Genomic DNA, 19,426 nt, shown 5'->3' on the forward strand with positions numbered 1-19,426 from the left:
TATCAGTAGATGTCTAATTTGTATTCCTCTGAACTACCCATACACATTTGTTGACCAAAAGGGAGTCATGAGTGGAAAAAGCGTAAGAAGCCCTGGTATAGACAATAATGCTACAGTGATATGCTTTAGACCCTTCCTTTCATTCAAGAGTACAAATGTGTTCAGTTATGTTCACCATTTGTTTCCATAATTCTTTTTCTTGAACTGGAATGCAGTCCTGTTAAGTCACAAAACTCATAGAATGCAAGAACTCCAAAATATTCATCCTGCTTCACTGAAAGTTCTAAGGAGCGAGGTGACTTGTTCCTGACCACGAAGAACACAGCTCTCCTATCTCAGCACACTTTCATATCTCCAGGGCCGAGTACAGAGACATGTCTCCTAAACACAGGGAACACTCCATTCTGGGGTTGTCTCAGGACCCAGGGATTTGCTGACTTTGTACTCCATAGTCTCCTTCTGGGAATTAATTTTTATTACCTATGCTTTGGGTTGGTAGAAATCAACTGAAGAGAAAGGTTTATTATTTTTTTGGGGGGTGGGTGGGGTCTGGCTGTGTACCTACCCAGGGACAGAGAAGAGTACCTTTTCAAAATAAATGCACCAAAAGTAAGACACACGTGGTTAACATGATCAAACAAACAGAACACAGCAGATGACATCAGAGAGTATCAGCACTACCCTTCCCAGAAAACTGCCTGGGAACTCAAGTCTCCTAGGATGCACATTCATGCCTGAACTGTCTGCAGAACAAAGTAAAGGAAAATAGAGGGAAAGGCAGGAGAAGAGAAGATGAAAGGCAGAGAGATCAGAATCACTTGCCACCCTAGTTAGATTGAACAAACCGTCAACTTGACAGTTTATCTGAGAGGAAAGCCTTGATTTAGGAATTGCTTAGATCAGACTGGCCTGTGGGCATGTCTGTGGAGAATTGCCTTGATTATTAATTGACATAGGAGGGTCCAGACCACTGTGGGGGGTGCTATTCCTACACATGTGGGCCTGGGTTACATAAGAGAGTTAGCTAAGCATGAGCTTGTGGCCGAGCCTGTGGCTGAGACAGAAAACAGAGTTCAGCTATGATTTCTGCTTTCAAGCTCCTGGTTTGGTTCTTACCCTGACTTCCCTCAATGATAGAGCATGACCTGGAAGTGTAGTCTGTATAAATCCTTTCCTCCCATGAATTGCCTTTGGTCAGACTGAACAGAACAGAAAAGAAACCAGAACGCTTGCAGAACGCGCATTTTCCCCAACTCCTGTGTACTAGGATTTTATCTTTTCTGCTGAAACCAAATATACAAATAAAATAATGAAGGACAAAGTAGGAATACAAACACAAAAATGACTGTCAATCTAAGACTTCATGGCAAGCCTTCCCTTACTTCAAATAACATTTCAGTTTGGCAGGACATTGAAAGCTTTTCTAGGCTAACTGTAAACATGAGACTGGGAAGGAAAGTGAACAAAACTTAAGTATTGTGCCTGTGTCATGAGGCACATGAGGCCTGTGTCATGTGTGTGTACTGTTTCCAAGCAGGCAATTTTTAAGATTTAATTGCATTTTTTAAATTTATGTGTATGTGCATGTATATCTGTGTGTGGGTGTGTACACATGACTGTAGGTGCCTGCAGAGGCCAGAAGAGGGCGTCAGATCCCCTGGAACAGGAATTACAGGTGGTTGTGAGACACCCAGTGTGTATGCTGGGAACTAACTGAATTCGAGTTCTCTGCAAGAGAAGCAAGCACTCATACCTTCTGCATCATCTCTCTAGCCCCTAATTTCTTATTCTTAAAACAGTCAAAGCTGTTTTTTTCTTTGGTTGTTATGATCTGTTTGCACTAATTATAATAGCACTTTAAAAGGAAGACAGCTGTAACTCGAAATCTAACAATAAAATCTTTTGCAACTGTTTAACACCCTTCCTTGGTAAAACTATGGAACAAAAAGAAAGGTCACTAAGTATTTATGGCTACATCTATTTTCTTGCCAACCAGTGAGATCACAGGATAGGACCTCTTCCAGATCTAATACCTTCTGTCCAGCCATAAAGGACTTTCATAAACTTAGTAATTCTACAATATTCTTTAAGTATAATCAACAAAGGATATATAACTGATGCCAGCATCGCCCATTGTAGCCCAAAATATTTCACTCTCTAGCTTTCCCAAGTGGTTGCTAACCCTGACTCTGAACTCTGTTTACACTTCACTTCAACCTAACAGGGCATGGTGCCATTTTCCAAATGAAAACCAAAAAGTGTGGTGATTTTATGAAGAAACATAGCTGTCAACTACACCGAGTATAAAGCTCCTGTCACCTGATCCTCAGCCTTGACCTAGGGAGAGGGAAAAAGGAAGAGAGCTGGATTAAGTACTTTACCCGCCCCGTGATTCCCATGCAGATCAGACTGAATCAAGGGATGGGTTCCTAACACTCAGGCCTCTAATGAAAATGACTAATCCACCCAAGCCTCGGGCCTCTGGGTTCACCAAGTCTGCCAAAAGCATCAAAGGATGGGGCCAAGAGCGACAGCTCAAGCTGGATTAGCTGACACTGTGCTCCCTCTGTCCAGGCTTGGACCTATAAGTTTGCCTGAGGTGATGAGACTCAACAGAAGGCTAAACCCGTGGGTGGATATTCTTGTCAATTATTCAGCTTTCTATTCTTTTGGGGAAAGAAGCAAACTTAGTAGAAAATTCTTTCCCTGGAAGACCAAAGGTATTTCAAAGGTCGCCTCTGACTGGTATTTTATGTGACCAATTAGTGATGGCCTAGTTTGATAATTATTTAGTTATCTACAACTCTATGCAAGGAACCAGTTCATTCATTACTATTACAAGTTTTATTCATTTACTTTATTACACACCCACCTGCTGTGTAAGTAATCAGCTCATTGGTTACTATTACATGCGTGATTTGCTTATTTTATCAAGCACCCAGGTGGGCCAGAAACATTACTGGATCATTTATATTAAAACAGCTTCTTTAACTTTTGTGATACTCAAAGGTGCTGTATCTCTACATCAGTGGAAAGAATGGACAGCAAAAGACATAAAATGATTTCATATTCTTTAATAAGATAATGACATGGGAACTCAGAGCTACACCCTGATAGCTTCTCACTACAGAGATCAAGAATTCTTGTTTACCAACCACGAACTGTTAGTTCTGATCTCACATATAGCTAAGAAGATAACTGATCCTCCAATATCCCTAGGTTTATACGCTATCTTGTATGCTTGAAAGCGAGGCCACGAAACTAAACAACCTGAAGCTACGTTTCACTGGCAACTGTTATTAGAACAGATCTGTAACCCAAGATCCGGGTTACAGGTGAGGACACCTAATCTCAATAGAGACCGTGTCACTTAGCCCTAATGTTTTGAAGAAGAAACTGAAGCTTGGTGCAACGAGGAATCCTGCCCAAACTAAGGTATTCAACTGCAGAAGTTTAGAGTCCAAAATTAAGACTTCACACACTTGCCCCTTGAGAAGCCCAACTGTTTCACTTCTCAAGTGAATAAGAACAACTCCCACCACACATGCCAGGTCTCTTGTCAAGGTTACAAGAACTGATAATTCTTAGCATGGAGTTTGTTTTGAACAAGTTACTGCCAATCAAGGGAGGCGACAACTCAGAAACCTGAGGCAAAGACAGCCTGGCATCAGGGACTCAAGGATGAGCAGGTGACGAATCCACACAAGCTGAGCTGAGCTGAGCCCCATCCTGGGCTCTCTGCTCCACTCCAGCACGCCAGGGATGGGAGAGGTGTGAATGGTAAGAGTCTCCTTGCCTAAAAAAGTTACAAAATGTGGAAAGTTCTATCTTTAGAGGTAAATCTAAGCCTCAGTATTAAAAAGGTTCTATGAGCAAAGATGCTAAAGTCCTTAAAAATGATGCTCTTGAGTCGCACAAAACCGTGTATTAAAACCATATATTAAAAGTATGCTCTACCCCAAGAAGAGACAGACTAGAAACTATTTCTGTCCTTGCTTTGGGTTCCAGCTCATTTGTTTATATCAAAGAATGATTTCAAAATTCAGAAAATTGGTAAGTATTAGGAAAAGGTAAATAATAAAAATCTTTTTTTGCTGTTGGTGTTTTGTTTTGTTTTGTTTTCTGTGAGACAGGGTTTCTCTGTGTAGCCATGGCTGTCCTGGAATCACTTTGTAGACCAAGCTTGCCTCGAACTCACAGCTGAACAGTCTGCCTCTGCCTCCCTGAGTGCTGGTATTAAAGGCGTGTGGCACCACACCCAGCTAATAATAAAAATCTTAAAATAAAAAAGGATTGTAAGGCAACTGAGTGGTTGATATAGGTAAATCTGAAGTTCAAATATAGATCTAAAGAGCTAGCCTCACATGCGAGACAAGTGCCTTAACACCGATTACATGCTAAACTCAGTAAGTCTAGGTGCTGGGCATGGTGGTGCATGCCTTTAATAATAGCACTACATGGTTAAAGACAGTTGAATCTTCATTAGTTCAAAGCCTGCTCTATCAGCCCCAGTGTAAAAGAAATAGCACCTCTCCCTCGGCTGACTTCCCAATTAAGCTCAACCAACAAAATGTCAGCCAGCGTCTTTGCAAACAAGTATAAGTTTATTCTAAAACTAACGAGAAAAGCAAAGACTCTTGTGTGTGTGTATGTGTGTGTGTGTGTGTGTGTGTGTACACAAAAGCTTTAAAAATAACAAAATTAATTTTTAAAAAGAACAAAATGAGGGGCTGGAGAAATGGCTCAGAGGGTAAGAACACTGGCTGTTCTTCCAAAGGACCTGAGTTCAATTCCCAGCAACCACATGGTGGCTCACAGCCATCTATAGTGAGATCAGGTGAAAAAGGCAGGCAGAATGCTGTGTAAATAATAAATGAATAAACCTTTAAAAATGAAATAAAATAAAAAGAACAAAATGAGAGAAGCCACATTCCCCACAGCATTATTCAAGGTAGTGTGAGCCTGGAGGGAGAGCGGGTCCATAAATCAATAGAACAGAACAGAAAATCCAGAAATAGCTCAGAGTGAATGTGCACATTTAGTATTAGACAAAGGAAAATGGCAATTCAACAAGGGAAGGACAAGTTACAGCAAAGTGAACTATATCAAAAAGTGTCAACAACAACAGAAAAAAAAAAAACCTCAGTGCAAAGTAAGCTGTACAAAAACTTAGCTCCACATGGATCTTGGGCTTCTAAACAGGAGCACTGAGACTGTCCAGGACCTAAGGCAACAAGGTCTTAGATGTGGTAGAGGCGTAACCTGTATGAAGAACAGTAACTAGTAAATAGTGCTCCGTCAAAATCAAATTTTTCTGCCCTGCAAAGAAGTCCTGATGAAAGAAAGAATGAAAAGAATGAATTACACACTGAAAGAATTATTTTCAGATAAGGTAACTAGAAAAGTTCTTGTACCTAGGATACATAACTCAATAGCCAATCAGGGGGCCAGCAGGATAGCTCGGTGGAGAAAGGTCTTTGCTTTGCCAAGCCTGGGGTCCTGAGTTCAATATCTGGGACCCACATGGTAAAAAGAGAGAACTGAGAGGCCCGAGAACCACTGCATCTGCCTGTGATGCAGGTACACACACACACACACACACACACACACACACACACACAGAGGGAGGAGTAATAAAAAGGAGAAAAAAGGTCAATCACAGAAGGCAGTGGGGTGCTGAGAAAGAACAGCATATAATGATAAATATACATATATATGGGTTTCTCGTGAAATTATATATATATGCATATACATATACACATATGTGTATATACATGTATATATTAAAATTTCACAGAGAAACCCATTTCTTTGAAATGCTAACCAAAAATTAATTTTAAAATGAAAGCAATCATCTAATGAGATGTAGGCAAAAGATAGACACAGGGGCAAGAGAGAAGATTCAGCAGTTAAGAAAGTATATTGCTCTTAGGGGTTCAGGGACCCTAAAAAAGCGGGCTCACAACCCCCTGTAACTCCAGATCCACGTAATCCTATATTCCCTTCTAGATTCTACAGGCATGATACTCATGTCAGCAAATAGCCACAACAACGCATAAATAAAACCACTGGAGGAAAACATGTGATGGAAAATGAACATCTAACATATTTCTACATAATTAACTATGAGAGGCATTCAAGTTAAAGCTACAGTCGTCCATTACTTTGCGGAAGGACTTAAAACATACTTTTTAGTGATGGTAATTCAAATGCTGGCAAAGCTGCAGAGAAACTCTGTATGTCCTCTGTATACAATTGTTCAGTATATGAAACAGTCCCATAGTCACTCAAGAAAACACACACACACACACACACACACACACAAGTGCTTGTATGGCGAGTGAAATCAAACAAGTTCCCTGGTCCACTACAAAGTGGATTCCTTGAGTATAAGAACACTCCATAGTTGCATAAGCTGTTCACAAACAGGTGTGTAGCCTGGGACAAGAGCACACAGGACTTGCAGACACGCTCCTTTGCAACCCCTGTAATTATGTCAAAGTGTATCCCATAAAGTTCTGAACATACAGCACTAGGACACCTCATAGCTGACTGAAAGCTTTCTAAAAATAAGAGAAAAAAAGTCTTTTTTTTAAAGTAGAATTATACATTTTTTTATGTTTACAGTTGGAGAGAACCCCAAACTATGCAGACAAAAGAATGCCCTTCAATAAAACCCAATATTTACGTAGGTAGGGGAAGAATTTCCTCCTACGGATCTTCATGAAAGGAATATTCCAAGTGAATTCCGTCTCTCAGCTACCCTGGAAAGTCTCTTTCTGTAGCTGCGTGGAATGCAAGGGCCTCTGTCCTGGGCGGTCTCTTGGTCATGTTCATGAGCACATCCCAACACTAGGGGGTGCTCTTTGTGATAAGATTGTGTCACAGCTAAGGTGAAATTTCCTTTACGAGGAGACCAGTGACTTGAAGCTGTAAAAACTCTCTGTACTTGCTCTGCCACTCTAGGGCCTCGGATGGAGTTTGCTGTCTTGGATTCCCCGCTCCTTGCAGGCAGATGCAGTGGTTCTCGGACCTCCGGCTGGGTGGGAGATACCCAGCCGACCTCACAGACACAGAGGAGGGTTTGAGCTTGCCTCGCTTCAGCTAATACACAGGCATTCCTTTAGCCGATTTTGCATCGTTTCTATAGACAAGATTAGGTGTGTCAGGATGCTGGCGCTCATCAAATACCTTCCACTTCGACTCAAATTTCAGAGTAGTGGTCCACATGCACACATGGGCCTATTTCTCTGTTCACTGATGTCTACAGGGAAATGTTGAGACGGTCCACACCTGGAGAACCTGCAGGGTTTACATGGGATCGCAACTACCATGTGGCACACAGCTCTCACTCAGCCAGTGATTCCAGACATTGATCTCAAACCTGTGGATCACTGCTTCAGACCTCAGAAGAGTGAGCAAATGACTCTCCTCGTGGTCAGGCGGGAGGATAGGACTGGGAGGGGGACCACATACCAAGTCAAGACCTTGCTCACTAGTCCAAAATTGAGCCCCCACAGCAAGTGTGTAAAACATAAGTATTTGAAATGAACCATCATCTGGTTAACTTACGTGGAGCTGGTCTGAGGCTGTTCAAACGCTTCTTTTGGAATCTTAAGGCCAGGGTTTCGCTTCTTGCCTATGGGGAAGGACATACAGAAAGAGTTAGAGTCTGTTCTGCCACAAAAGAGCAAGGACAGAGACTCCCAAGCAAAGGGGAAAAGGCACCTGATCTCACCTCTCAGCTCAGAACATAACTTGCTACAGGAGCAGCCTGTTAGTGACAGGGGTGAGGATACCAGAAAGCTTCTCAAATGCAGGCTGGGATCAAAAATGGCATTTCCATAAGCCCAAGGTGAGCATATCATGGTGGAAATGTGAATTCTTGCTGGCAGTGTGCCTCAGTGGCAAAGCATTGTGTACAATGTGCAAGATTGTGGCTTAATCCACAGAACTGTCAACTATTTTGCTAAGGAGGCAGTGCCTGCCTACCAACTGAGAAATTGTTACATTAACTTCTTCGGTTGTTCTTTTATACAGTAATCACAGTCAACACAGGTTACAAGGTGGGATTTCTTTTTCTTTTTTTTTTTAATTTTTATTTTTCTTTATTAGTTACACTTTACTCACTTTGTATCCCGCCCATGGTTCCCTCCCTCCTCCCGTCCCAATCCCTCCCTTCCTCCACCCTCTGCCTGCATGCCCCTCCCCAAGTCTACTGATAGGGGAGGACTTCTTTTCCTTCCTTCTGATCCTAGTCAATTAGGTTTCATCAGGAGTGGCTGCATTGTCTTCTTCTGTGACCTGGTAATGCTGCTTCCCCTTCAGGGGGACGTAATTAAAGAACAGGACAATCAGTTCATGTCAGAGACAGTCCCTGTTCCTATTACAATGGAGCCCACTTGGATACTGAACTGCCATGGGCTACATCTGTGCAGGGGTCTTAGGTTATCTCCATGCATAGTCCTTGGTTAGAATAGCAGTCTCAGGAAAGACCCCTGTGCTCAGATTTTTTTTTTTTTTTGTTCTGTTGCTCTCCTTATGGAGTTTCTGTCCTCTCCAGATCTTACTGTTTCCCACTTCTTTCCTAAGATTCCCTGCACTCTGCCCAGAGGTTGCCCATAAGTCTCAGTATCTACAATGATAGTCTGCACGGCAAAGATTTTCAGAGGTCCTCTGTGTCAGGCTCTTGACTTGTTCCCTCTTTTCTCCTTCTTCTGATGTCCAGCCTCTTTGCCTTTCTGGATAGGAATTGAGCATTTTAGCCAGAGTCCTCCCTCTTGATTAGTTTCTTTAGGTGTACAGATTTTAGTAGGTTTATCCTATATTATATGTCTATATGAGTGAGTATATACCGTGTGCATCTTTCTGCTTCTGGGATAGCTCACTCAGGATGATCTTTTCCAGATCAAGGTGGGATGTTTTGGTTGTTGTTCATTTGTTTTTGTTTTAACTGCCATAAAATGATCTCAATATCCTACAGTTTTCTAAATCAGTGTGAGAGCAGTTGTTACAACTAATGATGGAAATGAATAAGGAAACACTTCTTGTCTGTTCTGTCTCTACTCATTCCTCAGCTACCTACGAGAGGCTGAAACACTGAAGAGAGCGCATCTGACTTAGGACCAGAAGCATGCAGTCATACATTTACTCTGCTCAGAAAAGGATAACTGATGGGCTCATGCCTGGAGGTTATCACTTCTCTGGGATCCAGATGGGAACCCAGGCTGCCATTGTTCATCCCTGGGCTGAAACTACAAGAGAGTTTGACTCAAGCACTTCTGCTGATGTGTCAGAAAGAGCAGACTAAGAAATGTCAGCTGGAGAAGCAGATTGGGAAAACGAGTTTCGTCAGGGGCCTGGGAGTTTCTTTCTGTGTTGATCTCAGGTATTTGCACTTGGCAGAAGTCAAAGCAGAGAAATGGATTTGATGCCTACGGTCTTGCTCCTTTTCTCATCTCTTCTCTGTATTGCAAGTGGGCATGTCGGTGCTGATACAAGCCCTGGATGAGATCCCAGTAGACCCTAAGGCACAATATAACTTAAGAAATCAAAGTGGTCTCTGTATGGAAAAATGCATCCAAAGCGCTTAGTGCCTTGTTCAACATCACAGAGTCAGCAATAGCCTTGTCAGCATCTATATTAGGGTCTCCTCATACCTGATGTGGAATTCTTTCCACTATTCTATCAGGGCAGAAGCTTAGAAATGGTTGGGGAGTTGGTTGGTGGAAGATGGAGTTTTGAATTCAAAAATCACGGGGTTATTTCTCTTACCAAATGGCCTACAGACTATTTTCAAAAGATATTTTTAAATTTTTATGTGTATGGATGTTTTGCCCACATGTATGTCTGTGTACTACACTCATGTAGTGTCTGAGGAGGCCAAAAGGCATAGTACCCCCTGGAACTGGAGTTATAGACTGTTGTGAGCTACCTCGTGGGTATTCGGAATAGAACCCAGGTCCTCTAGAAGAGCAGACAGTGCTCTTGACCACAGAGACATCTCCCCAGCCCCCTGGATTGGCTTTCAGTTCTCAGTCTTCTTGGTTGAAAATCCACAAATAACATCAATATTTACCTCTCTACACCAAATGGAAGAATCAAACCAGACAAGACATATGAAAAAACATGGAGCTATAGAAAGAACCTTTTCATTACAATCATATAGAGAAGTAATCTATATGTCTCATTTCATAAAATAGTAAGAAATCCATGCATAAAACTGGCTATATTATTAGAACCCTAGAATAGTGTATAAGTTGAGCTTTTCTCTCTATTCTTTAGAAATTCCATAGCTATATCAATTCAGCAAGCAACATAAAGGCAATGCTAGTCAACAATCAACACAGAGAATGCCTTTGGGGAAGATTTTTAGTAAATAGCTTCTCTCAACTCCCTCTTCACTTCTTTCTGGTGTTCTAGAAGACTCAATGAGTGTACAGCATTACTCCCTTCTCCTGAGTCTCAGAGGCCACTTAGCACATATTTTTTTGAAGTTAATCATCTCTATACAATGTGGACTGACTATGCACAGAACTTTTCACTGTGCTGCCCGGTGCTGGGCCTGACCTTGAGTCCCAAGCACATGGATAGTTTAACTCTGAGCAGCCACACAGGCAAGAAGATGCAGTTGAAAGGAGTCACTCCAGGGAGATGCAAGACGCGCCACTTTAAATCACGACAAATGGCCTGCCCCACAAGCAAAGAGGTGATCAGGAAATCCCAACAAATACCGCCTTAGTGTTCCCTCAAGCGAAACAAAGTAAATCTATTCTGCCTGTATTAAGGGCTCCCGGTCGTCATTCGGTCAGACCTGGGACAGAAGTTACTCTTTCCTGGCTTCTAACTTGATTCCTAGGTGACAAGCGTGAGGACAGAACGCTGTTTAAATTTAGAGGAAAGTCACCGTTTAAAAAGCTTAACCCGAGGCTGGAGAGATGGCTCAATGGTCAAGAGCATTCATTGGCTGCTCTTCCGGAGGACCCAGGTTCAATTCCCAGCACCCACCCACGAGGCAGCACACAAGTGTCCATAACTCTAGTTTCCAGGGGATCCGACACCCTCACAGAGACATAAATGCAGGCAAAACACCAATGCACATGAAACAAAAATAAGTATTTTTTTAAAAAGCTTAACACAACAGGAGCAATTTTTAACAGCAACTAAATGATGCCGTAACACAATACATTATCAAAGCATCTATCCAAAGACAGAGAAAGATAGGGAGGAAGCCAAGTGAGGGATGGAGGAGGAGACGTGGGTAGAGACAGATCTTTGAGGACAGAAATCAACAGAATAAATGACCAAAACAACAACACAGCCTTCCTCTGGCGCTCCCCCACTTCTCCTGAACACCCAGCTACTGCACCCCACATCACACCACTCCGACCCTGCATTGGCAGCCTCTGGCTGAAGCGGCCGGCCCCTAACCTCCTCTAACATCTTACTAACCACAGGTTAGAGATCTTCACGATGTTCAAAGTTTTCACAGATGCAAAATTCTAAAACAGTCAACTCCGGACGGCAACAAGAATAAACCTCGGGCGGAACCCAGCTGACATCCCTTAGAAAGAATGAACTCTCTTCTTGAAGGATGTAAAGCAAGTAACGCGAAAACTGCCCACGTGTCCCAACCTTCCAGAACTTACTCATGCATCTCCAGAAGCTTCATCGCCTCCCGTGAGGTTTGCAAAGCCGCAAACGGGGTCCGCAGGAGGAACCCCGGCCGAAGTCCTCCAAAAGCTCCCCAGCCCCACTCGCTCCAGCTGGAGGCAGAGATCAGAGCAGACGCCACCTCCTGCCTTCGTGTGGTAGCGAACAGCGAACAGTTCATTGTTCCCCAGGCAATGGAAGCCACCAGGGGAGGAAGGCGGCCAGCGGGCCCATTCAGACGTCCAGGGGAGGCATTGATCATTAACCAGCCCCGTACTTATCAATCCTTGAAGTAACTCTGGGAGCCCAGATCCCTGCCCTTTTGATAAATGGCTCTTTCTTTCCTAACAGAAAGAAAAACAATAGGTGGTCGGCTTCCAGCTGTGTTTATTTCAGGGCAATCTGTTCCCCTCAAGGAGGCTGCCAACACCTCGTGCTAACATTTAACACTGCTGGGGGGCGGGTACTTAATGGGAAGGAGAGCTGGGAACAACAAAGTTAAGCGGACAAGAACGTTAACGGACCTTTCCCTTGATAATCCAAACCAGAAACTGTCTAACGTCAGAAAATGGGCTTTACCTTAGGTGAGGACAGGAAACAGGGCTTCTCAGAGAGAATGTTGTGCTTCTTGTGTGCCTTTTTCTTGGTACAGACTTGAAAAGGGGAGCCTGCCTGGCTGAGTACACACAGCCTGTGTTTGTGTGCCTGTGTGTAGAATTAAAAACAACAACAACAACAACAACAACAACAAAGCAAAACAGTTTCTCTGTAAACAATATCATCCCGGCACACTCTGAGACTCGGTACATTCACCTTAAACCAAAGCCACCTCACGAGAATTCAAACCCGAGGTAAAACAGCACTAGGCTGAGAAAATAAATAAATAAATAAATAGAAATAGTGTGGAGGGGAGGGAGAAACGTTAAATTTTTCTAAATTTTTAGGGAGAAAAAAAAAAAAAACCTCACCAGGCCATGCAGAAACACCCTAGCTTTAAGCGTACATAAAATGATGGGGTACAAATGAGGTCTCGCCCAGCGCCCGCTCCCGAGGGTGAGCACAAAGGCCTTTTCTGATGTGTCTTATTACATAAAATAGGGGGTTGTGCTCCGGCGCCAACCCAAACAGCACACAGGCCCGCAAGGCTGGCAGAAGGTGCCACCGTGAGATAAGCCGGTGTCTAAGCATTTATCAGCTCCCAGAAGGCTGCTGAGCTGTACTCTTGAAGGTCTTCAACTACCGACATGGCTTCCCAGAAGGAAGAACTGTGGGTCGCCAACTCCAAGTTTATTTTCCTAGTGTTCTTCCCCCGGCGTGAATGAAGCTTCCAGCCAAGTCACTAGCGACCCGGAGGCCGCAGCTGCCCTCTCCCTAACAACCTGCATCTGGCCTTGGGTTCCAAGTGTAGCTGGCAGCAAAGCTCACAGAAAAGTGTCATTATATGCCATTAAGCTACAAGGATCATATGCAAAGCCACTAGCAAAGCACAGAGGAGGCAAGGGGTGCAGAGAAATAAAGCCGCCTTTACAAAAGCCGCTAGGAAGAAGACAAGGAGCCTCTACCACGACAACCCCACCAAACACCAGACACTGCTCACCAAGACTCCACACAGAGTGGAAAACCTCGGGGGGATTGCACAAAGTTTAGAAAAGAAAAATTGGAAAGCTCACTTGAAAACTTCTAATCGCGTTGACCTTATTAATCAAGAAGGCAGCATGAATCTCTCAGCAGCCCTGGTCCCCTCTCCAGGGAGAGTTCCAGCTGCTAGCAGAGTCAACCCTCTGAATTCAGCCCGCTCATGGAAAACCTGCAGACCCCGCCCAAGACCTTCCCCCACTCTCCTAAAATAGCTTCCCGGACCAACATCCATTTATTTTCCTCACAGTATTATCTTTGTTACTTCTAATTTCACATTTACTCATTCCTGATTTATTGTCTGTCTTCCCCACAAGAATGTAAGCTCTATGACAGCAAAAATTTTGACCTGAGTGTCTCATCATAAATATCTATTTTACTGAACATTCGTTGTCCTTTTCTTGGCTGTTTTGAACAGAGTTAACCTCAGAGAGATGGGGGAGGAAGGAAGGAAGGAAGGAAGGAAGGAAGGAAGGAAGGAAGGAAGGAAGGAAAAGGAGTAGAGGAAGATGAAAATGATAAGGAAGAGGTAACAGGGGTGAGGAAAAGTATAACCCAGTCTATAAAGGCACTGTTACAGTTCTGTCTGCACACTGTGTCCTTGAATCTGTGCATGGCGTGCTGTGGCTGGCTGTCAGCTCTAGTTTGCAGGTTCAGAACTCTCATGTGGTGAAGAATTCTCTTTCAGAGCACGCCCTAAATGAATAGCACGGCTGGTGTCTTGGTTTCTTTTTCTGTTGCTGTGATAACCAGATACAAGGAAATTAAGAGCAAGGACTTATGTTAGCTCACAGTTCAAAGTACAGTCTCCCGTGCCCGGGAAATCAGGACTGCAGGAGCCTGAAGCAGTTGGCCACATTACACCCACAGGTGGAAGACAACCACGGAGACATACCTCCTAGTGCTCTGCCCCCACTAGTCCCACCCACAATGAGAATGGTTCTTCCCACAGCCATATGATGTAATCAAGACAGTCCCTGAATAGAACACCCAGAGATCCACTTCCCAGGTGACTCTAGATTAAGTTGACAGTTATCACTAACCATCACAAGTGGGATCCGAAACACAGTCTTAATGATGATTCCACTTCATTTGGGTTTTATCATATTTCCCTCCCTCTCTCCTTTCCTCCCTTTTTCCCTCCTACATTTGTGCTTATATTTTTTAAAGGATACAGTAAGCAGAATGCCCTGTCATAGGCATCTTGTGACTTCCAGTGACATCCTCTGACCTTCTTCCCTTGTGTTACTTGGGCTAAAATTACATTTCTCAACAGCTTACACATCTTGAACCAAATAGCCAGTGTGCCCACTAACTATGGGGACTATTCCAGGTCTACAGACTCAGGATTTCTGAGAGTGTGACCTCACAACTTTTCTCTCTCTCTCACACACACACACATACACACACATACACACACACACACACACACTTTAAGCTCCACCAGGGTCAAGAACCACATCTAACATAGAGTATGTCTATATAAAGTTTTTTATTTCTCACCATTTCCCACCTCATAATACTAAAATTCCTTTCCTCCTAGGCTCCTGATACTTCCCCTACAACCAAGACAGTTATAACTGCCTCATAAGAATTAAATTCCAGGGGGGCTGGAGAGATGACTCAGTGGTTAAGAGCACACACTGCTTTTAATAAGACCAAAATTCATGGCCAGGCAGTGGTAGTGCATGCCTTTAATCCCAGCTTTTAGGAGGCTGGAGGCCAGGCTGGACTACAGAGTGAGTTCCAGGAAAACCAGGCCTACACAAAGAAACCCTGTCTGGGAAAAAAAGAAAGAAAGGAAGGGAGAAAGGGAGGGAGGGAGAAAGGGAGGAAAAAAAACAAGGCTAGAGAGTTCAGTTGCCAGCACCTACATCACCCAGCTCACAACCCCCTATAACTCCATCTCCAGGATATACAACAAACACCCTCTTCTGGACTCCCTGGGCACTTCACTCCTATGCACATACTTACACACAGGCACATTAACTATAACCAAAAATGATAAAAATAAATCTTTTTCAAGTAATTAAATTCAAAGTTAAGCTCCTCACTGTGCTAACTGAATCACTGGACCGAAACGATCAATAATTCAGCAAAGTAGACTTTATAAGGTGTAAAATTCCTTACTGTGCAAATTCTGCTTTTAAGGGGTCAGCAGATATGAAAGTCCAATTACTACAATAGCAGTGAGCATATGTGGTGGATGATACCAGCATTGCAATCTGAGGACAGACAGGAGGAAGTCGGACAAGGAGAATAAAATGCCTCACAAAGGTATTATGGGTAGTCATTGATTTGAGAGTATATGAGCGTTCACTGTTGTGGCAGTGAATCTCAGTTGTCCACTTCTCCTGATCTATAACCAACTGAAAAACACACCTTATGGTGGGTCTGTGGGAGCATTTCCTGGGGGATCAACAAACTGGAGGAAACCTTCACTTCACCCAGGATAGTCAAGTATGAAGGAATTCAAAGGAAAAGCAGCACTGCTTTTTCTTCACTCCTTGATTGATGGTGGGTATGTCAGCTCTGCTATTGCCACTGTTGCTGCCATTTTTGGCTGATGTCAGAACCCAGCTTCCTGGGTGAAGTGAAGGAAGGAGCTCTCCAGGAGACCTCCAGACCTTCAGCACACGCCTGGTACTACTGAGGAACCTGTCCCAAAGGATGGAGCAGTTACCCTATTCTGAGCCTTTCCATCATGAAGACAGCTGAACTTACTCAGTTCAGCCTATACCGCGTAAGCCAATCTAATAATCTCCCTTGTGAGATATATTTAGTATGTCAGTTCTGTTCCTCTAGAGAAACCTGACTAATATGCGTCACCATCATCATCATCACTGCCCCCACCACCATCTCCATCACCACCATTACCAATCCTACCATCATGACCAGCATCACCACCACCATCACTGCCACCATCATCATCATTAACATCATCACCACCATTATCATCATCACCATCACTACCACTTACACAATCATCATCTGGCTATTCCACAGAAATAAGAAAACTCAATAAAGAAAAAAAAGGGGGGGGGGAGAGCAAAAGAGGATAGACAGGGAAAAGAAAGAAGGCAGATAGTGAGTGTTACAATTTGAATATAAAATGTCCCCCTGAGGCTTGTGAGCTTTAACACGTGGTTCCCATCTGGTGATGCTGTTTTGGGAAACTGTAGAAACCTTGGGACATGAGCCTTGCTGGAGAAAATAGGCCACTGAAGGGGGTCGTGTTATCTAGTATAGCTGGCTCTTTCCTGCCTCCTGATCTATTCCTTCTGCTTCAAGATCATCCAAACACAAACAAGTTTCCACAGCCATGAGCTGCCGCTGCCACCGTGCTTTCCCTGCCCTGATGGAATAGAGCTTCTGAATTGTGGTTTGGAATAAACCCTTCCCTCCTTAAGTTGCTTCAGCGTGGTAGGTATTCGCCATCACTAAAGTCATCATCACCACCACCATCACCACCATCACTATATTCTGTCCCATAAACCAAAAAAAAAAAAAATTAAATTACTATGAGTACTAAAGGAAAGTACTAAAGAAAAACATAGGACAGATTTCAAGTGGGCAAATGAGGCTTGACAGTGTGCTACAGGAAAATGTGGAGGTCTGAAAGTAGACAAGATGAACAAGACAGAAAAAGGAACAAGAAAACTGAGAGAAAAGAAGGCAGCCAGGCAACAACACTTGGAAAGAGAGAGAAGAGTCGTTGGCGGACAGGGACTCACTGGTCCTGTCAGAGACTAAGCCAAGAATGTGAGTACCCAGAACGGTTCTCCTATGGCTCCATGTGACTGAAGCGCTTTTTTTAGACTTCTGTGGATTTAAAGTATGTTCTGTCCTGTTAGCGACTTGGTGCTGACTCCATGCTCTTGAAACAGCCCAAATGTAAATCACGGTGAGGCCCTCTACTTGCGGTCTAGACCCAGTGTGAAGGGAGGAGGCAGGCAGTGGCTCCGCGGGGAATCCCCAGCGTCTGGCTACACTCATCTTTATTTATGGGCTGCTCCATTCATGAGCCTTTATCAAAAGGAAGTGTAGTCACAAAGGTGTTAAAAACAGCACTCTGAAATAAAAATACAGAAACAGATTGCGAAGAAATACAGAGATGTGGCTGTCTTTTCAAAATGCACACCAGGTTTCAATAGAGTTTTAAAAGTGTTCATTTTGAGACATAAATACGGAAATGTTTACAATGACACACTTCTGGGATTTGCTTCAAAAGAACATGGATGGCGGCAGAGAACTGCGAACTGGAGACTGAAGTGAAGTAAGGGGGAGTAGCCAGGAGCTGGTGATTGTTAAAGTTTGGAGATGGTGGCTCATTAGATTGTTTTATTTTGAATACATCTGAATCTTATCAAAATGTAAATAACAATGAAATGACACCCCTTTGTGTCCTCCACATTTCTCTAAGGCAGGAGCCACCTGCCCTTGTCCTCCGTGACTAGATGGGTATCTCAATGTCACCTGTGAGTCTGTGCTGGGCAAAGGGGGAGACGCTGGCCTCCTTTCAGGTCTTTCTAATTCAATCCTAAATGGGCAGAAAACCCATAAGACATATATCCCTTTTCTCTGGGTCTTTGGTACACTCTGGACTACCTCATGCTCCCTGGCAACGAAAAATAAGAAGGTAAAGAAACTGTAGCCAGAAAATATGGCAGCATCTTTGTCCTGTAACTCAAACTCTCCAGCTAAAACAAACAAACAAACTCAATCTAATCCTTTTGTTCTGTCATGGTTTGTATACTATCTAGTCAACTTTCTGTGTAGAAAGGCCAGACCCTGGTAACAGTCTGATTTTCAAAGTATATCCTGGCAACAGACCACCCTGGCTTGTCTGTGTCTGCTACCTTCTGCTATATGTTTTCTGGCTTCATGCATCTTTTAATGGATGACACTTTTATTTAGGGGGCCCATGACGTACAATTTCACAGCAAAGACTTAAGAAATGGCTCCTAGAAAGCCATAGAACTGAAATATGAGATTTTCTGAAAAGAGAAAGCTAATCTATAAAAGTAAATTACTTATTTTCAGTGTGGTTTGGTTTGTACCAGTAAACTAATATTTCAGACCCTCATGTACTTTAATGGAAAAATCCCTCAGTCTGTACTCCGAATGAATCATCATCACGGTAATTAACAAATCTCACTTCAGGCAAGGCCATAGCTCAATGTGTCGAAAGAAGTGGCTTTCTCTAGTCTTGGGTAATAAGTCTAGAAATTGTTTTGGGTAGTCACCTTCAGACATGTAAATCAGTTCACCTCCAAGACTGAACCCAAGCAGAAAACATACAAATTCTCTGCTGTAAGAACAGTGATCTACTCCCTACGTGATCACAGGGCTGAGGGTAGATAGGAATAGAGAGGGTCTCTATGCTCCGCAGTTTCTCATATATACTGTTCCCTAAAGATTATTCCCAGTACGGTTACAAAGTCTAATCAAAAATGGGGGGGCTGGAGAGAAGGCTCCTTGGTAAAGATCACTCCATGTTTGGCTCCCAGCAGCCACTTGGCATCTCAGAACCATCTGTAACTCCAGATCCAGGGGTCATAATGCCTGCTTCTGACATCCTAGGGCACTGCATTCACAGTGCACAGACATACACAGACACAAAATAACAATACATACAAATTTTATGTTTTAAGTTTTGAATATATATGTGCACACACAAAAAATATATATGGAGACAGTTTGTACTTATGCCTGGATATAATAATCTTATAAGATTTCCTCTACATTGTGGGTTTTTCTCTAAATGATTTATTTTTATCTTAGGTGCATGAGAGTTTCACCTGAATGCCTGGTTCCTGCAAAGGTAATTGTGAGCCACTGTGTGGGGTCTGGGAACGGAGCACAGGTTCTGGTTCTCCAGAAGAGCAGCTAGTGCTCTTAACCACTGAGTTGTCTCCTAGCCCTTCACGGTACATTTTTAATGTACTGATTTTCACCGATGCCACTAATAGAAAACTTGTCATTTTTATTTTTGGAGAGTACGATGAAGAAGGGTTGGGGGAAGTACCCCAGATTTTATTGTGTGTGTGTGTGTGTGTGTGTGTGTATGTGTGTGAATACACATATATAATATATAGTCTGATGATTTTTAAATCTTCAAAAAGTTGTCATATGCAAA

General features: G+C 43.2%; 1 protein-coding gene across 4 annotated transcripts in view; it reads right to left on the reverse strand.

The window, feature by feature from the left end:
* Map2k6 (mitogen-activated protein kinase kinase 6) overlaps positions 1–19,426 on the reverse strand; it is a 117,800-nt gene that overhangs the window by 30,340 nt on the left and 68,034 nt on the right. For 2 of the 4 annotated variants that reach the window (XM_060386470.1, XM_060386469.1), the window contains exon 2: positions 7,573–7,639. In XM_060386470.1, coding sequence (XP_060242453.1) covers positions 7,573–7,639 — 67 coding nt within the window. Of the gene's footprint in view, positions 1–7,572; positions 7,640–11,648; positions 11,992–12,231; positions 12,349–19,426 lie in introns of those variants that run through there. The other 2 variants (XM_060386472.1, XM_060386471.1) reach the window with 2 other exon arrangements.

Source organism: Meriones unguiculatus, chromosome 7, assembly GCF_030254825.1.
Source record: "Meriones unguiculatus strain TT.TT164.6M chromosome 7, Bangor_MerUng_6.1, whole genome shotgun sequence".
NCBI classification, from domain to species: domain Eukaryota; kingdom Metazoa; phylum Chordata; class Mammalia; order Rodentia; family Muridae; genus Meriones; species Meriones unguiculatus.